General features: G+C 42.8%; 1 protein-coding gene across 1 annotated transcript; it reads left to right on the top strand.

The window, feature by feature from the left end:
• The first annotated feature begins 1,138 nt into the window (after positions 1-1,138).
• On the top strand, positions 1,139-14,135 carry LOC143136470 (scavenger receptor cysteine-rich type 1 protein M130-like). The gene is made up of 22 exons (XM_076297195.1): positions 1,139-1,328; positions 1,417-1,578; positions 2,153-2,452; positions 2,545-2,853; positions 3,183-3,466; positions 3,547-3,898; positions 4,025-4,336; positions 4,514-4,828; positions 5,015-5,329; positions 5,426-5,759; positions 6,020-6,285; positions 6,406-6,465; positions 6,597-6,914; positions 7,184-7,360; positions 7,599-7,697; positions 8,262-8,333; positions 8,417-8,500; positions 11,795-11,866; positions 12,114-12,173; positions 12,656-12,736; positions 12,872-13,009; positions 13,305-14,135. Exons 1-22 carry the CDS (start codon positions 1,139-1,141, stop codon positions 13,343-13,345), a joined length of 4,341 nt encoding a protein of 1,446 aa, XP_076153310.1. The 3' UTR covers positions 13,346-14,135.
• Positions 14,136-20,033: the final 5,898 nt, after the last annotated feature.

Here is a 20,033-nt window from a genome sequence, read left to right as displayed (position 1 = left end):
AAAAAAACCCATATTTCAACCCATGAGGTACCCATGTAGGACCCAGGTAGAATTTAAGGCTGGGTTCCAGAAGGGTCCAGCGTATGTTGCCCAGTTGGGACCCAAATAAAACCCAGTGTAATCCTGCATGGAGCCCATGTGGGCAAATGACATGGGGCCACTATGGAACCCGCGGACAATCCCATATTGGACCCATATTGGCAACACATATGGTACCCACATGGGCCCCATATACAAATGTTGGCTGGGTCCCCAGCTTTGCTTCTATGCCAGCCCCCGCTGAAACCCTTCCCCAATAGTATCTTCCCCTTTCTGACTTGCATGAGCCCAGCCAAGCAGTTCACCGCACAGCAGCCCGCAAGTGGTTCAAAAGCAGCACAATACAGTCTTGTAACAGTCCTCCGCCAGTTGTACTCAGCTCTCCACCTCGATATAATCACTCCACTGAAACAGGACAAAAACTTGGGCAGTGTGTGGAGTATATCAGGATTCTAATGCCACGTTACGTCACCTTAGGCAACGGGGGAAGGATAGGGCTATTCACATCCGAATCTTCCACCTGGAGTAATCTTGTACGCGTTGAAATACCTGAAATCGAGGAGCGGCTGTTCTGCTGTCTAGGCTATCCGGCGTGTACCTCCGGCTCGGCTGCTCATTTTGTCGCAGTTGCTTGGCCTGGCTCGCTGCCCTCTGAGCTCGTTTGTCCTGCAAATAGTCTCAAAACACCTGTTCACATTCATGCAATCAGGCAGTCCCGTTCTGATAGGGTAGACAGTTCAGAGTCCTTCAGTTGGTTGTTGTCAGTTCTTGATTGATTTGGAACACCTGTCAAGGGATTATCAATGTTCACTCGTGAAAGTAAAACAAAATCATAACACAGCACACAAGGCAAGTAACATCACAAAAATCAAATCAGTGTATTAAGACACAACAAATATGAATAGGCTACATGATCTTTTTCACAGTGTGACACATACATGGTGATAAAGTTTGCATTGTTGTCTTTCTTTGAACTTCAGCTCGAGTACCCAGGCTAACTAATGGATCCAACCCCTGCTCCGGGAGGGTAGAGGTGTTTCACAAAAAAAAATGGGCCTCAGTGTGCGATGCTGCCTTTGACTGGCAGGATGCTGAGGTTATGTGTCGAGAACTGGACTGTGGGGCTCCTGTAGAGGTGCTGGGAGCAGCTGCATTTGGAGAGGGAGAGGGCCAGGTGTGGTCAGAGGAGATCCAGTGTGGAGGCAACGAGACTCAGATTCAACTCTGTCCCACATCCCTTATGAACAACAACTGCACACATGAGAACAATATTGGGCTGGTCTGCGGAGGTACAAATAAAATATCATATTATTGGCTTCATGGTAACAAATCTGCCATGTTTTAGCACTCATCATCATCTCTTTATTCCCACTCTAGTTCCTGTGAGGTTGGTGAATGGTAGCAGTCGCTGTTCTGGAAGAGTTGAAGTTCTACACAGAGGACAGTGGGGCACAGTGTGTGATAACGGATGGGACCTGCATGATGCTGCAGTGGTGTGTAGAGAGCTGGGCTGTGGAAAGGCTGTAGAAGCTCTCAAAGGTGCTCAGTTTGGACACGGCTCAGGAGACATTTGGATGAGTGATGTGGAGTGTGTGGGGTCTGAGTCAACAATGAAGGATTGCAAGTCACAAAGATGGGGTGCAAAAAACTGTGGTCATCATCAGGATGCAGGAGTCATCTGTTCAGGTGGGCTAACTGAAAAAAAGTACTAATTTAATTAGTCACAGGGCTTATTGCACGTGTCCATTATCAAAATATGACTACGTTTTTAAAAATATGCCAGCGTGTGAAGTAGTAGAGTCATTTACAGTAAATAAACATTATACACATGAACACATACATATTTAGATATGCATGCTGTTTTCAGCGTCATATTTGTATCATATATGTGCTCATACCAATAAATGGGATGGTGGTAGCGTAATGGCTAAAGAGCCATAGCCAGAAAAGTGTTGGATTCAACTACTGGCTGCCACTGTTGTGCCCTTGAGTAAGGCACTTTATTCCGGGTTGCTCTGAGGAGACTAGCCCCTGTAACAATTGACATGTGTAAGTTGCTTTGGATAAAAGCGTGAGCCAAATGAATAGATAAATAAATAACGGGCAATTGCAGGAGTCCAACTGGTGGGCCATTCTCACTGCTCTGGGAGAGTGGAGCTGCTTCATAAGGAGAGCAGACACACTGTATGCAGTACCACATTTGACCAGCAGGATGCAGAGGTTGTGTGTCGACAGCTGGACTGTGGGGCTCCTGTAGAGGTGCTGGGAGCAGCTGCATTTGGAGAGGGAGAGGGCCAGGTGTGGTCAGAGGAGATCCAGTGTGGAGGCGACGAGACTCAGATTCAACTCTGCCCCACATCCCCTATGAACAACAACTGCTCACATGAGAACGATATTGGACTGATCTGTGGAGGTACAAATAAAATATATTGTTATTAGATTCATGATAGCAGACTGACATATTTAAGCACATTCAATAGATTATCATCTCTATGACCCCTCTAGTTTCTGTGAGGTTGGTGAATGGCAGCAGTCGCTGTTCTGGAAGAGTTGAAGTTCTACACAGAGGACAGTGGGGCACTGTGTGTGATAACGGATGGGACCTGCGTGATGCTGCAGTGGTGTGTAGAGAGCTGGGCTGTGGAGAGGCTGTAGAAGCTCTCAAAGGTGCTCAGTTTGAACAGGGCTCAGGAGACATTTGGATGAGTGAAGTGGAGTGTGTGGGGTCTGAGTCAACAGTGAAGGACTGCAACGCACAAAGATGGGGTGCAGAAAACTGTGGTCATCATCAGGATGCAGGAGTCATCTGCTCAGGTGGGCTAACTGAAAACAATAATTTAGTCCATCACAGGCCTTATTACACTTGTCCATTATCATAATATGACAATTGATACATTTTTTAAAATATGCCAATGTGTGAAGTAATATGGTTATTTAAATACAGCTCTGGGAAAAATGAATAGACCACTGCACATTTTCCTGATGTCATCCTACGGTTGCTGAGTGACATTCGAATGAGATGACAGTCATATTCAAATTTTTTCCAGAGCTGTATATAATATATATATCATTTAAATAGGCATGCTATTCAAAGCTAGACATTATTATTATGAATGTACTCATCAATAAATGCCGAATTGCAGGAGTCCAACTGGTGGGCCGTTCTCACTGCTCTGGGAGAGTGGAGCTGCTTCATAAGGAGACCAGACACACTGTATGCAGTACCACATTTGACCAGCAGGATGCAGAGGTTGTGTGTCGACAGCTGGGCTGTGGGGCTCCTGTAGAGGTGCTGGGAGCAGCTGCATTTGGAGAGGGAGAGGGCCAGGTGTGGTCAGAGGAGATCCAGTGTGGAGGAACCGAGACTCAGATTCAACTCTGCCCAACATCTCCTACACCCTCACACAACTGCTCTCACAAGCACGATGTTGGATTAGTTTGTAGAGGTAGACTAAGATATGTTACTCTGTATTATGTACTCATTAATACAATGGATATTTTAAGAAGCCAGTAAACCATGGGGTGTGTCATTTTTTTCTCAATCCCACAGATCCTGTTAAGTTGGTAGATGGTGGCAGTCGTTGCTCTGGGAGAGTGGAGGTTTATCATGCAGGAGAGTGGGGCACCGTGTGTGGTGTTTCTTGGGACACGGTTGATACCGCAGTGGTTTGCAAGGAGCTGGACTGTGGTGAAGCTGTAGATTTCTCATCGGATGCCCACTTTGGAGAGGGAGCAGGGAGAGTCTTGATGGCTGAGGTTGGCTGTGTGGGATGGGAGACCAGACTGAAGTCCTGTTCTCGTAAGGGATTGGGTGAACATACGTGCCTGCCTAAAGACAGTGTTGGAGTCATCTGCTCAGGTAAGTTAAACACATGGCTGCAATATAATTGTCTAGCTACCCATTCCATTATATAAATGATCAACATTAGGCTTCACACCTGAGGTTTTGATTGCTTAATGCAAAGTTCTAATTATTTCCACACAGAGCACAGAGTTCCCAGGCTAGTGAACGGTTCCCACCAGTGTTCTGGAAGAGTGGAGGTGGAACATGGGATCACCTGGGGAACAGTGTGCAACGCCACATTTGACCGGCAGGATGCAGAGGTTGTGTGTCGACAGCTGGACTGTGGGGCTCCTGTAGAGGTGCTGGGAGCAGCTGCATTTGGAGAGGGAGAGGGCCAGGTGTGGTCAGAGGAGATCCAGTGTGGAGGCAACGAGACTCAGATTCAACTCTGCCCAACATCTCCTATGAACAACAAATGCTCACATGATAAGGATGTAGGGTTAGTTTGTTCTGGTAAGAGATCATGTCCTTGGACATTAGTTTCATTCTTATTACCCTTATTTTAGAATTATGTATGTATTTACCTACAAATATTTTAACTCTTGCAACAGTTTCTTATGTGGTGAGGACAACATGGCTTTTCTGTTCACAAAAATAAAATGATAGGGTTTGTCACTGTGCCCTTTCCAGGATACACTGATGCCAGACTGGCCAATGGCAGTGACTCCTGCTCAGGACGAGTGGAGCTCAAGTACCTCAGAGAGTGGGGCACAGTGTGTGATGCATCCTGGGATATGAGGGCCTCCAGCGTGCTCTGCCACCAGTTGAAGTGTGGGAGTGCTGTGGCTGTTGTCGGGGCAGAGTGGTTTGGTGAGGGGAGTGGAAGCATCTGGCCTGATGTGTTTGTGTGTGAGGGGAATGAAACTGGCCTCTTAAGATGTGGAATCTCCTCATGGCGTCGAGCTGCATGCTCCCATAGACAAGATGCTGCAGTGATCTGCACAGGTGAGCTCATGAAAAGACAATTTGTTTATTTATTATTTAATTGCATATGTATGATTAATGGTTTATTGGCTGACAAAAAAGTTTGGATAAATGTATTTGCATTTGATTACTGATTGCTTTTAAGTATCCATGTATTATGGCTGAGTATGCATATAAACTGTATATTAAACTGAAGAAGTTTTGCAGGTTCCTCCCTCTCCCAGTTCGATGGGACGGTGCGCTTGTCTGGAGAGAGGCGGTGTGAGGGAGCGGTGGAGGTTTACGTCAGTCAGAGGTGGAGGAGAGTTCTGCTGGACTCCTGGAGTCAGTCTGTAGCCTCCGTGGTGTGCAGACAGCTGGCCTGCGGTTCTGCTGTTAGGTTCATTGGTTCTACTGACACAGATGGTGATGGGTGTGTCTCAGGGATCCATTGTTCTGGACGTGAGACTCATCTGGGAAGCTGCAGCTCTCCACAGATACTAAACTGTACTTCTAGCCAGCAGGTGACCATCGTCTGTTCAGGTGATCACATTGCAAAGTCTACCAGAGTTCCTACAGCACGTCTATAGATAAAACTCTTTTTCTAGTGTTTTCATGCATCTCTTTTCCCCATATCAGGCCCTCAGCCAGTCAGGTTGACCGGATCTGGAGGAGACTGTGCTGGCAGGCTGGAGGTTCTCCACAACGGCTCATGGGGGACTGTGTGTGATGACTCCTGGGACATGCAGGATGCCCAGGTAGTGTGCAGACAGCTGCAGTGTGGCACAGCCCTCAGTGCTGAGGTCCCTGCATCCGTTCCCCCAGGAGATCTGCCCATCTGGCTGAGCGAGGTGAACTGCACAGGAGACGAGACGAGCCTGTGGGAGTGTCCCCCAGCAGAGTGGGGGCGGCACGACTGCTCACACAAAGAGGATGTGCGGGTCATGTGCTCAGGTACAAACACCTTCAGGCTGCTCACTGCGCTACACATGTTCACAGTGTACCTTTCGGGTAGCATGCCCATGTGCTGCACACACACTAGCACCCCTCACACATCCAAGAGGCTGCACTTCTCCCATCCCAGGGTGCCCACCACACACTTGCGCCTCACCTATTCTCATTTGACTCTTTCAGTGTGGTGTAAGAATTGTGGTACTGTCATAGACAGAATTACTTTCATATGAGATATCTGTTGTCCACAGGGTTTATTCAGCTGAACCAAACCACAGACAGTCGTGGGCCATGCAAAGGTGTAATAGAGGTCTTTTACAATGGCACCTGGGGAAACATATGTGTCAATGGCATGGACACAAACACAGGCTCTGTGATTTGCCGTCAGTTAGGCTGTGGAGGACTAACGATGACCATTGATGCCACCCCAACTAAAGCCAAGCAACTGAGCCCTCCACAGTGTAGGAAGCACGATACACACCTTGAGCAGTGCAGACCTTTTCAATGGGAAACAGCCTGCAGAACGGTTGCTGATCTAGAGTGTAAAGGTCAGTATTGGTACCCCCTAAAGTTATAATGTAATGATATTATTATTATATTATTATTATTCAAATGGTAAGCAGTTGTGTAGTATGTGGGCACTACTTTTATTTTATTTTTTACTTCAGACGCAGGAACTGAAACAAATGTTCGTATCATACACAAAGAGTCAGTTAAGGAATGTCCAGGTGAGATCAATGCTGTGTGTGTGTACGAGTGTGTGTGTGTGTGTGTGTGTGCGCACATGTGTGTGTACGTGCATGTTTAAGTGTGTGTGTTTGTGCATGTTTGTGTGTTCATAATCTCCCTCCTCTTCCAGTGTCTCCAGAGCTGAGGCTGGTGGGGGGTCCCACTCGCTGCTCAGGTAGGGTGGAGGTGCTCCTGCAGGGAGAGTGGGGGACGGTGTGTGACGACTCCTGGGACAAGAGGGAAGCCCAGGTGGTCTGCAGGCAGGTGGACTGTGGGGAGCCCGTGGATGAAGGGGGGGAGCAGGGCCCATTTGGAAGGGGAGGCGGCCCTATCTGGCTGGACGAGGTGGACTGCACCGGCCATGAGCACCACCTGTGGGAGTGCTGCCGCGCCCCTCTGAATCAGAGTGACTGCATCCATAAGGAGGACGCCTGGGTCACCTGCACAGGTGAGGGAGCACTCAGATGATGTAGCTACCTCAGCAAAGACTAAAGGTACTGTACATGAGGTGCAGGGGAAAACACTGAAGACATCAAAACCAAAACAAGTGAGGGAGCAACAGATGACCTCTGTGAAAACTGTTTTCAGTGATTATACTTTGACATTGTAACTGACTCCTAAAAGACATTAAAAACAGATGATATAAGAGATAACATACTTTATGATATAAATACCTTATGCATTTTAATGCAGATGAGTTCATTTTGCTCTCTCCAGGGCCTCCACCTCCCACCACCCGTCCTCCAGTCACCTCTGGGAGAACCACAGGGCCTCCATGTGAGCCTGCAGGGCTTCCTGTCTCTCCAGCGGCTGCAGCCACTCTGGGGCTCCTGCTGCTGCTGCTGCTGGGCTCACTGGCGGTGCTGGTGGGGCAGAACAGGGCACTCAGGAGAGGTGCTGCAACAACTTCATTGTTTCACCAATAAGGGTTTTTCCAATTGATTTCTGCTTTATTGTGCCGTATATGTGTCTAGAAATCAATTTCAAATTCTGTATCGGTTTAATAATGCATGCATTTGTTAAGCCTTAATGCCATCAAATGTACAACATTAATTTTAATCAATGCTTTAATTCATGACTGTATATTAAATATTATCAGGAGGGTTGGTACTTTACTCTTCTTATCCTGCAGCTCTGTCCAAAAGGCGACATGTGGAACTGAGTGAACCTGTCTATGAGGAGCTGGACCTCAGACTGACCACAGCCGGTTCCTCCAGAGGTCGTCATAGAGGTGAGAGGTCATCAGCCTGGGTGTACGTGCACCTCAGACTGAGTCAGACACACAAGCTATGATGCTCATTCCACCGAGGCTAAGTATGCAGACAAGTATGTAGCTTACTATATAAAAAAAAAAAAAAACATATCACACACTGAGGGAACAAACACACTATTGGCAGAATGCCTGAATTAGTTCTCGGGTCTGTGAAAAAAAATGTTTTGAGTTTTGAGCAGGTGCTGCTGCCCTACTGATAAGAATCATTAGTGAGAGTTGGAGTGAAACTCATTAACGCTTCGTGTCGTAAGATCAGAAGCAGTAAACCACACCGGCTAAACAGCTGCATCAAAACACAGTAAAGGAGCGTATGGGAAAGGGGAGGAGAATCATAACTGCCAAACCACAGTGTGCAGTCGTGGTGTTTGCAAGTAGGCAACATGAGGAAATGTAATCGACTGCACGACTTAATGTGTTGTTGGTCTGTGTTTTATAATGTCCCTACAAATGTGTAAACCAGTACACTGTATGGCTATGTTCGTTTAGGTCAATGAATATAACAAAGCTTTTCCTATCTGACAGCACGCGTCCTATCTGATGCTCAAAATTCCTGGTACGAAGACGTGCAGGAGGATGAAAGTCGACCCATCTCAGGTAGGGGGAGAGAGGGGGGGCTGCTCTCTTTTTGACAGGCTCCTGTCGATGTCGGATACTGATTTCTTTTTACTTCTGTATAGTTGCTTCTCTGAGAGAGCCAACGGAGTACTATGATGATGTCACTGCTGATGACAACGAGACCAACCTCGATGATATGTTGACAGGTTTGTGCTCTGATGGGCTTTAAAAATATACTGTAGTTCTGATCAGTGCTAGTAATAGGGCTATTACTTCTACTACTACTATGTTGTATTTTGATGTATTACCCATAAGTAGTCTAAAGGGGTTGGCAACAGGAGCAGCCAGCAGCCCTCAAGCAATGGCCAATAATTTCGCCCGTCGGATTATTCTGTCCGATTTTTCAAATATGTTTTATTTTATTTCATTTTTATTTACAAATATCCGATTCATACAGCGGGTGCTTAACCAGATAAGAGACAGAACACCTTAGGATTCTGTTGCTCTGTGCAGTCTGCCAGCGCTTCACTTTTGCGCTTCCGTGCGTCTATCTTGAGCGGATAGACCACCTCGAAGGTGCCGCTTCTCGTGGACGGTGCCGTCTGATATTATATTCCTTGCAAATAGCGACAACTTCGTTGCAGATCAGACTCACGGTCTTTGTATTTATGAAACCTGGTAAGATGAACGAAACATTTTCTTTCCTTTCCTCTGTATAGGCTCTATTTTCGCTGTCAACTGTCCTCTTTGAACTTTTTGACAAAGGCATTCTCTCTCAGCTAAATCCAAGCTAATTTTATAGAATTATGTAGTAGGCTAGCTTATGGACAGTTATTCAGATAAGGGACCGTTCGTTATTTATAAACGGGGTCACCGGAGGAAAATAGGGGAGGGTCATGTCTTTTTATTCTTTGTTGAGGGGAGGGTCACCTAACTTTTTTTTGTCTAGGAGGGAGGGTCACCCATGTTTTGTATTAATGAAAACAGCAAAAAATCAAAGTGGCTTGTTTGATTGTTTATTTCTGTCGCCATATAACGTTCTCTTTCGTTTCATAGCTCTGTCAACATTGAACAATGAAAATAAGGGAGATTTCCCGGGTTTCTCACGCAAAATGCGGAATATGTCAACATTCGTCCCCATTAACGTTGGAAGGGTTGGAGCAACAAAGTAGCCTACTTTATTCACGCCTAACAGCCTATATCCATTTGGTCAACTTTATCCAGCCCTAAAAAAGCTAAATTTAACTTTGGTTTACTTGTAGTTTACCGTGTAGCCTAACTTTAAACAGTGTGCATGCTTAACACAAAGCACACTTGTGCTTCATTCATCCACACATCCAGCTCCTAACGTTTTGACAAGCATTTCTACCAATTGACCTTGTTCCTGCCCATCTCTAGCTTTGCCGTCTCCATCCTTTCTGTTTTTGTTGTTTGCAAAAAATATATAGTATTTATTGGTAACCAGCAACAAGTGCAATTTGTTAATCGCTGTCATCCTCTCTCCTGCCAACAAAAATGTGTTAGGCCTACGTTCCAAGTAGCAGTGCGTAATTCTGCTTAATAAAGTTGAACAAATACATTTGGTCATATAAATAGCCAGTTTATGGTCTACAGTGTAGTTGGTAAGTTATGGTAGGCCAACTTGGAGTGAATATACAGGGGGAATTCTTTGTCTAGCTGAGTAGCCTGGCAGGTGCGCACGTAGGCATAGCCTACGGCCGAACACTGCAAGCGCTAATGAATCGTGTTCTTACGACAACCTCATCGTTAACTTAAATAGGCCTAGGTTAACATCACTCTGAGTTCGCATTCAAGCAAGCAAAACGATGATTTGAATACATCTGTTTCACTGGAAGGGCAAGGGGTAACAACAGGACAACACACAGACAGGCCAGAATGGGGGACTAATGTTATGAGTATTAAAGTAATATGGGATATTCTACGGGAAAATATTAAAACGGCAAGACAGCAGGGAAACGTTAAAATGATAAACCCGGAAAAAGTTGGCATGTTAGGTATTTTTTGGTCCCTGTGATTATTTGTGAAATTGTGCAAACGGCCTTTTCAAGTCATTTGAGAAGGAATGAGTGTAGCAAGCTCCCAAATTGACGCTCGTCTGATTAATTGAGTTTTGGATAATGTTCAGCTTCGGCAGCTTTACAATGACTGAGGAAGCCTAGAGACGAGTCCATAGCAACAAGTTCATGTGTTGAATTAGTTATTACCCAGTGTGCTTTGTTGAATGGTCTCAATGCTTTATTGTTTTATTTCATGTGAATACTTATTACTAGAGTAACTTTTCAAGTAGGCTAATGCAGTTGCAGGGAGTGTGCATTTAGTTTCCATGCTTATTGTGTTTCCACAACAATGTTAGGGAGTAAATCTACTGAAATGGCCATCATCTTGGTGAAGTGTGATGTGTAAGATCAGAAAGCAGAGGTTGATTTTAGGACGGTAGCATATGTTGATGTGTTACCATAGCGTGTAGAGCGTGGGTGGAACTCGTCGACAATTGGGCGGGGAGGGTCATGTCATTTTCGAAAATGCGGCTGGAGGGTCGTTGACAATTATTTTGCAGGTAGGGGAGGGTCATGCAACTTTTGATCGAAGCAGTCAAAATCCCTCCGGTGATCCCGTTTATAAATAACGAACGGTCCCTAACCGTATTTATTAATGAACTGTTAAGTTAGGCTACTGTACGTGAACATATGCCAGGGTATCACACTCATCAAGCTGTAGCTTGCCAGGCGTATTGATATCTTATTGAACTCATCTCGAGCCCCTAGCACCCACAATATATCAATGCGTTAAACTTGCCTATAGCGCCATTAAAACACATTCAACTCTGCACGGTAATATTATATGATTTCATTAGGCTATTGATTAAATTGACATTGTTGTTTATTATTGATATTCTCCTTAATGTATTCTGACCTACATTTTAAATTGTTCCCTGTTAAATTTAAGTATTATATTATTTTGTAGGCTATTTGTATGTCGCGTTGGACAAAAGCGTCTGCCAAATCCCATAACCATAACCAACATTTATTGTAGGCAAATAATAAACATTGTATGTCAGGAGGTGGGTCAACCAAGTATTTAAGAATACAAGTAATATATACGCTACTATATCCAAAGTAATAATTAGAATAAGTTCTTTTCCGTGTTGAGCAGTCCATCATTGCCAAAATTAGGCTAGTGTAGGCTACACATTCATAACGCTATTCACAATATTGAAAAGTAAGATAAAACATTATTAAGAGTATTTATTCTCACTCAAGTAGACCATCAATGGACCTATATGCTTTTTCCCGAGTTAGGAAACTTTTTATCCATTCGCCGTGTGCGTGTAGACCATCCACCGAAGCGCGTTTACTAAATAGAATGTGGCCCGCGGCCAAAGTTACTTGCTGACTCCTGATGAAGTTTTGTATTACATATATTGTATTTCATATTATTATATTGCCATACATATGTAAGAGATGTTTTGCTTGGTTCAGGAAAAACGAAGACAGAGGAGTACGATGATGTGGATGACGTCATGAGTGTGGAGAAGTCGTCTGAGGTGACTGGTGAGTGAGATCAAACAGAGACCGAGGCAGTAAGTTTGCTCGTCAGTAAAAGGGGAGCAAATTCACACAAAACGCACAAATATTTATAACAATTATTAACAAATGTCGTTGCATGTTGTTAACATTTTGCACAAGGTAGTTTTTTTTTTTTTTGCAAAGGTAAGCATTTTTTTAAAAATCGGGATAATGCATGTTTGGGCAGCTTTTTTATTGGAGCCTAAACGATTGTCCAACCATCCTTCCACAGACTACATAGAGAACACAGGATATGATGACGTGGGAGACAGTGATGAGGGACTCATATCAGGTAGGCATGTCATGAGAGCCTGGATCAGTGGTAGCCATTCTTATTCCATTATGCCATGTAGAACTTATGTAGAGCTCAAATGAGAGTTATGCAACAATTAGTTCCAGTCAAACTATTTAATAATTCTGATTGGATGAGAGGCATTACACAGTGGGGGTATCCCTGGACATCTCCACTTGGACTTTTCACTGTTTGTAATCACTCGGAATTATTCATTAATTCAAAAAGAGAGAGCAGTGATCTCATAATGCCATATTTGACAGTTATTGAGTTAGAAAATGGAGTAAATGGAGTAGGGTGGCTTCAATTTAGCTGGATCAGTGGGGCTGGCAGTGTTATTCTGCTAGCCTATGCCTTGTATAACATGCAGCTGAAACTAGAGAAGACATAAAGTTGGTGGAGTTGGATGATTTACATTACATTACATTACATTACATTACATTACATGACATTACATTTAATGAGAGGATTTCTGTTAACAGAGTCTTTGAGAGAGGAGGGGCTGGAGGATTATGATGACATCACCACTGATGACAATGCCATGAAAATGACTGAAGATGACCGTCTGTATTAGCATTTTATGAGTTTATTATGCCATACCATATTCACAGATTAAATACACACATGAAAAATGTAATACTTTTGTCCTAGTCTTTCTTAATCAGCATGGCTGTTGGATGTTTGACTAATTTAAGCAGTGGAGGAGACAAAGCATGCCAATGAAAAAGAACAGGAGTATGATGACATCACCAATGAAGACAACCTTCAATTTCCATCAGGTGTTGCAGGGATGATGACAGCAGACCAAGCTCAAGAGTATGATGGTGTCATCACTGGTGAGTCCATTGTCCAGTTAAATGTATTATTTTTGTTGTTGTTGTTGTTGTTGGGTTTACTTTAATACAATACTTTACATTTTAAGATTTCAACTGCTTCATATCTATTGCTTAATTGTCTATCACTCAATTTGTATCTAATGTTATTGGAAAAATATACTTATTAAATGCCTTAGATATTACTGTAAATAAATTAAAATGCCTTCGATATTACTGTAAATAAATTAACAGTATTGATCAGTATACATTTTTGTTTTGATTGGTCAGTGGTATGAGTGACTGTTTTTGTTGCTAGGGATCGATTATGATGATGTCGGGGGGAAGTCTGAGGAGTGACACATGAAGAGGTCAGCAGAGCAGCTCTCATCAGCTGTGGTGGACTGGAGTTCTGAGCTTATCCTTGAGATGCCATATATATTTGATAGCTTATGACAAAGTATGTGCAAAGCTTATTTTTACAATGGACATTTTTTTGCCATTTTTTATTCCAAAAATGTATTTTCATGTTTTTTATTGTGTGATTTTTAGGCCATGTACTTTTGTGTTTTTCTTGCAAATAGCATTTATATTTACAATAAACTTAAGCTGTGAGCAGTAATACTTTCACCATTTCTTTTAGTAACAAAGACTTGTAAGCAAGCAATAGCATGAGGAATACAATTATCAGTGGATATTTTTTTCTGCTTTGTAGATATTTTCTTTGACATTTAACATCAATGCATTTTAAGCATATCTTGTATACTAACAAATTCCTAACTACCATTACACTGTTTTTGTACTGTGAGTCAATTTGGCACCCAGACACACCCCTGAGTAAATCAAGAATATTAACAGAGCAGAAGTAAGCCAATGCCGTCTCCCTTACTAAAACACTGTTGTAACAAGCTCTTATGAGCAAGAAAATATCTAATGCTCACAGCTTCCCTCCATGCTAATATTTGATTGGATGACATTGGATGATATGTTTTCTGTGTGTATCTTTACTGGACAAATTCCTTAGTTGGTTGTATGAACCCCCTACAGGCCAAAATGCAATTGTTGTCAAAAACCTTTGAAAGCCAAAGACATTTAAAATGCTTCTGGACCTGTGATGTAAACCTGATAAATAAACAGTATTCCTCAATAATGCTGCAGTTTACTCACTTACTTATTTCTGGGCCTTTCTATAGTTTGATTACGTCTGGGATTTTTAAAAAAAAAAGTGTGCACAGGGAATGCTTGCCTAGAGTGAGCATCTAGAGATAGATCTTACACCACTAACATTTTCACAATCAAAATAACTTGCTACACATAGACTCTTTCATGCTTATGATGCAACATGTTGACTGAGTGGAATAGTGTATGGCTCAGTCCAAGCACTTTGTTCCTTACCCATCCAGGACTCCAAACACCAAATGTGGATTAGGCTCAAATGAAGGATTACCTTTTCACTATACACAGATTTGAATGTTGTAAAGAAACATCTTTTGTTAAAACTTTCTTCATAGTTAATATTATGGTAATACTACATTTAAATTTAAATCAATTTCAAAACGTTACCATTTCTTTGTTACTGGAGGAACGGACATGTATACTTTATATGTCTTAGTGCCATAATCCATAGAATGAAATATACTCAAATAAAAAGAGAGGTTTTGGACAGGTGGGTGGAGCGTCCTCCACTAATGTACAACCTAGGCCCAGAGGTCATGGTGAATGAGCGCCTGGTGGCATTTAGAGGCTGCTGTCCATTCAAACAAAACACAGAAATTCAAATGTATCACATTTTTGTCAGAATACAACCAACAGGCTCAGACAGTGCACCATGGTGACCCTGGCTACTCACTCCTGTCATGGGCCTGGTGATCTCTGCTGACAGGAGCTCCAAAGCGCCCTCCCTTGCCACATGTAAAACTGTGGTCAGATCATGAACTGCAGCTAACCCTTAAAGAGCTGTTTATATTCCTTGTGTTCGGCAGCTCAGACATCCAAAAGTCCAGAGGTCATGGTGAAAGCACCTGGTGCAATTTAGAGGCTGCTGTCCATTCAAACAAAACACACGCCGGAGTGCAGGATAAAAATAAGCGGATCTGATGGCACTTCTAAAAATTCACCACATCACATGCTGTGACAACTTTTTTGATTATTTTTTCCCCATCATATGTCCTTGGAGATGAGCTAGGAAGAAGAAGTTCATTATGGTCGGGAGGGACAGTGCACGTGTATGTGTGTGTGTGTGAAAGAGAAAATGCTACTTATTTATTTATTTATTTATTCATTTATTTACTTAATTTTACTTATTTCAGCCAATATATAATCGGCCTATGCAATAATTTCGACAACTTCCACGCACTGTCAAATACTTCACCTCCCAGCAGCCATTTGCTTTATACTAACCACAATTGTTACGTTATGTATGGTAGATCCATGAACGAATAAACTGTCAAGTAAAAAAGTAAATGGTCACTCGTGTCATGGGGCTGGTGATCTCTGCTGTCAGGAGCTCCACAGCGCCCCCCTATTGCCACATGTAAAACTGTTGCCAGATCATGAACTGCAGCCAACCCTTAAAAAGCTGTTGGGACTGAAATTTCCAGTGGCTGATAAGTTTAGGAACCACGAGGCTGGCCAAAACAAATGGAGCGCTGGCCCCAAATGAGGCTCCCCTGCTGTAGAGATAGTGGAAGAGTATCTGAGCATAATCATTGTACAACCCAGGCCCAGAGGCCATGGTATATGAGTGCCTGCTGCCATTTAGAGGCTGCTGTCCATTCAAACAAAAAAAAAAGGAATTCAAATGCATCACATTTTTTTCAGCACATCACTCCCTCAGGCAGCGCATCATGGTGACCCCTGCTACTCGCTTGTGTCGTGGGCCTGGTGATCTCTGCTGTCAGGAGCTCTAAAGCGCCCCCCTCATTGCCACATGTAAAACTGTGGTCAGATCATGAACTGCAGCTAACCCTTAAAAAAACACTTTTTATATTTATTTACTGTAATATTCCTTGTGCTAGGCAGCTGGGACTTCCAAAAGTATGGCAGAATGGCAAGAAAATATCTAATGCTCATGGCCTCCCATCTCCATGCCAACATTTGACTGGATAGGCGATATGTTTTTTGTGTGTAACTAGATTGAACACATTCCTTAGTTGGTTGTATAAATCCCCCTACAGGCCAAAATGAGTAATTGTTGTCAAAAACCTAGAAATTTTAAATTCTTCTTCACTTGTAATGTAAGCCTGAATAGACGATAAATAAACAGTGTCCATCAATTAAACTACAGTTTACACACTTACTCTATTTCTGAGTCTTTCTATATTCAATTATGTCTGGAATTTCAGAACACTGAAGAAGGAGGAGGGCTTGTCTAGAGGCAACATCTTTGGATACATTTTACGCCACTAACATTTTCACAATCAAAAATCACTTGCTGCACATGTATAGGCACTGTGTAATCCTCAAGTCTGGCAAAAGATTGAGTTTAGCGGCATTTAGGCCTAGACCCTTCCATGCTCATGATGCAACATTTTGACTGGGTGGAATAGTGTATGGCTCAGTTAAAATTAAATACAATAAGATACATTCACATAAAAAGAGAGGTTTTGGACAGGTGTGTGGAACGTCCTCCACTAATGTACAACTCAAGCCCAGAGGTCATGATTGATGAGCGGCTGGTGCCATTTAGAGGCTGCAGTCCATTCAAACAAACCACACACTGGAGGGCAAGTGACAGGTCTACAAGTTCACAATATCGATGCCCTGGGAGAGGAGCTATGAAGATGAAGTTCACTATGGTGGGGAGGGACAGTGTGTGTGTGTGTGTGTGTGTGTGTGTGTGTGTGTGTTTGTGTGTGTGTGTGTGTGTGTGTGTGTGTGTGTGTGTGTGTGTGTGAAAGAGAGAGAGAGAGAATCATTTCGTAAACATCCAGGAATTGGTTAAATACTCCACCTCCATCTGCTTTGGCTTTGGTGGATGCAAAAACAAATAAACTGTCAAGAAAAAATGTAAACGGTTTTCCATTCATAGCCATTCCATTCACTGTTTCTGAATGACCACCTTAGGACAGGCCAAGGCCAGTGGTTGCTGTCCGTGGTGCTGAAACATGGTGCCTATTGATCAGGGGCAACAAATGAATATTTGGGCCATAAATAAGCAATCATGTTATGTTACTTTACATTAAATTGAAATGCATCATATTTTTGTCAATATATCACTGCCTCAGACAACGCACCATGGTGACCCCGGCTACTCACTCGTGTCATGGGCCTTGTGATCTCTGCTGTCAGGAGCTCCACAGCGCCCCCCTAATGCTACATGTAAAACTGTGGTCAGATCATGAACTGCAGCTAAGCATTAAAAAGCTGTTGGGACAGAAATTCCCAGTGGCTGATATACGTTTATGACTAACAAGGTTAGCCAAAACAAATGGAGTGCAGGCCCCAAATGAGGCTCCCCTGCTGTAGAGATAGTGGAAGAGTATCTGGCCATAATCTTCAATAACTTCCTGAAATTCGCTTCCATTACTGAGGAAATCCTCAGGAAATATCAGCAGCGACAGAACCTCTTAGGGCCTTAGTACCCTTTGGGGTCAGTAGGAACATAGCCTACTTACATGTTTTATTATTCCTTTATTGAGAGCACCATTACATTCTCCTTTACCTGCTCTTTCCATTCTTTCAATATCAGCCTTTCATATCGAAAGTGTTTACACAATGCAGTTAAAGTCAGCTCCATGATCATTGGCCCTCTTAAACCCTTTCTTCCAGTGAGCAGCAGATGATCAGGCTAGCTGGCAGGATTCTACATGACCCCTCACATGTGCTGCTCTCTGTTTTTGAGTGGCCTCCCACTGGACGGCGGCTCTATAGCCCATGCTGCAGAACACAGAGGAGGTAGGCAACCTTTGCTACGGCTGTCCAACTTCGCACCTCTCAACTACCCCTGACCATCTGCCTGCTACTGTTATCTGCACCTTCTCTCACACACTCAGACTCTCCTTTTGGTTCCACCATCTTACCCAGCACCCAGTGACTGTTACTGGCCTCTCTACTGAACTGGTATCATATCCACCTTATCCAGCATACTGGTTTGCCATGGCATCATAATTTTGGTATATTTCACTGATATGGTTTTTGATATTCATGAGTATTCCTTCTGTGTTTTTTGTGTCTCATTTCACTTTTATCATGCTCACTGAATATGTATGTATTTAATACTGCAAGCACGGATGCACTTTACAGCATATTTATATTTTTACAGCATATTTATACATTTACATATAATTATATTTATATTTATTTTTAAATCTGTGTGCCATGTTTATACTACTCTATGGGACTTTGCAAATTGCCCCTCACGGACACATAAAGTGTTATGAATTCAATTGAATGTCCTCCAGCCAAAGTGTCTAATGGCTTCCATCATGCTGACTGGATATGTATGTATTTATTTACATTTACATTATTAGAATAAACAAAATGTGCTTCTGACTTTTATCAACATAGCCTAATCAAGTCCCTCTCCTTCTTCCTTGCTGATTTCATAAGACATCACATTCCAACATGACGTCTTGCCGGGGTTTCAAACACTGGAGGGTGAGAGCCCCTAGTGGTTTGATACGGTACTGATGGGAGAGCACCAAGAGCTGAGAAACCTGAACACGTGACCAAAAATATGAGCACTTGGTATGTTTTATAATATGTTATATAAAATATGATCCCACAATGTATATGTCCACTGAAGAAGAGCTTTCAGCATTCTGACTTTTGGAGCTCAAGACTGCACAAGACACCTGCTTCAAACTTTTTAATGCTCAGTAATGCCAACATTGCATTTATATTATTAGAATGAACAAAATGTGCTTCTGACTGAATATATTAAATCACACAAGCTGTCTGCACAGGGTCAAATGCCTTCTCCTTTATAATGGTGGTTCTAATAGGATTTCACAGCATGATGTCTTGCCGGGCTTTCCAACACGGGAAGGTAAGAGCTCATAGTGGTGAGAGACGGTACTGATGAGAGAGCAGTATCAACACCTAGATTTGGGTCTGGCCTAGTGAGACATGTTATATTCATGATCCTAGTTCATCACCAATCTAGGCTATCAACAAACATTCCATTGCACCTTTGTTTACCCGTAAGGTGACAAGCATCAGAATTGACTGGGCACCATCTGCAGCCAATGAGATTAATTATTTTGCCCCAGTTATTAACAACCCCGATTGTACCATTCACATCTGAATTGACCCTGGTCTGAATCTGACCCTCTTCCGACCCAACCGTTGACCAAAGACAGACAACCCGGGTTAACACCTTCAAATCAAGCATCAACCCAGGCTCCACGCTGTTCAGAGCCCTGATTTGAAACAGATATTAGGCCAGGATATCTGTCACACACATCCAGTTAGTTGTGCTACTTATTGTATTTATTTGGGTATCCAAATCACATTGGGATTAATTTTGTATTCAGTGAAAGATAACAAAGTGCTGGTATATTGAAAAACCAAATCAGTAAGCTTCTATGTCATGAAGTTGCCCAAGCTTTAGCTCAGTCTTAAATTGCAGAACAGATAGTAATTTGCATTTAATTGAATTATAGCAGTAAGCTATTTATTTCATTATTAAGAGATACAGGTTTGGACTGTTTATGTCTGAGGAATGTATACAAACTAGATGGACCACAAAGTGGTACAAAATATGACTGCCGCCCAGTCCTACATAGTCTCTCTGCAAAAAATAAATCAACCTTGTCAATTTGTCAAAGTCAAGTCAAAGTCTGCTTTATTGTCAATTTCTTCACATATCAAGACATACAAAGCGATCGAAATTGCGTTTCCTACTATCCCACGGTGGAGACAAGACATATTTTACCAATTAGGTCCACAGACAAACATAACATTCAAGTAAACAATATAAAAAGTAAAAATAAGAAGGCACATACAATGAAGAAATAAGAGCAGCAAAATTTGGTAGAAATTGTGCAATTGTGCATACAGTAGACAGTCAATATAATAGTGCAAAAGTCAGGCCAATAAATGGCTG

This window comes from Alosa pseudoharengus, unplaced genomic scaffold (assembly GCF_046254945.1).
Source record: "Alosa pseudoharengus isolate Yale_2024_CS ecotype anadromous, Long Island Sound unplaced genomic scaffold, YU_APseudo_1.1 YU_APseudo_1.1_scf_20, whole genome shotgun sequence".
In the NCBI taxonomy this organism is placed as follows: Eukaryota; Metazoa; Chordata; class Actinopteri; order Clupeiformes; family Clupeidae; genus Alosa; species Alosa pseudoharengus.
Note: the sequence above shows the minus strand (reverse complement) of the source record. Positions and strands in the feature narration are given on the sequence as shown.

What these genes read in the sequence shown, in the direction of transcription:
- LOC143136470 (XM_076297195.1), top strand. Translation starts at nt 1,139, where the DNA reads ATGTGTCGAGAACTGGACTGTGGGGCTCCTGTAGAGGTGCTGGGAGCA. An exon ending in TGCTGATCTAGAGTGTAAAG is followed by an intron (nt 6,286 to 6,405) that starts GTCAGTATTGGT and finishes TTTTTACTTCAG; the next exon opens with ACGCAGGAACTGAAACAAAT. An exon ending in TGATGAGGGACTCATATCAG is followed by an intron (nt 12,174 to 12,655) that starts GTAGGCATGTCA and finishes TTCTGTTAACAG; the next exon opens with AGTCTTTGAGAGAGGAGGGG.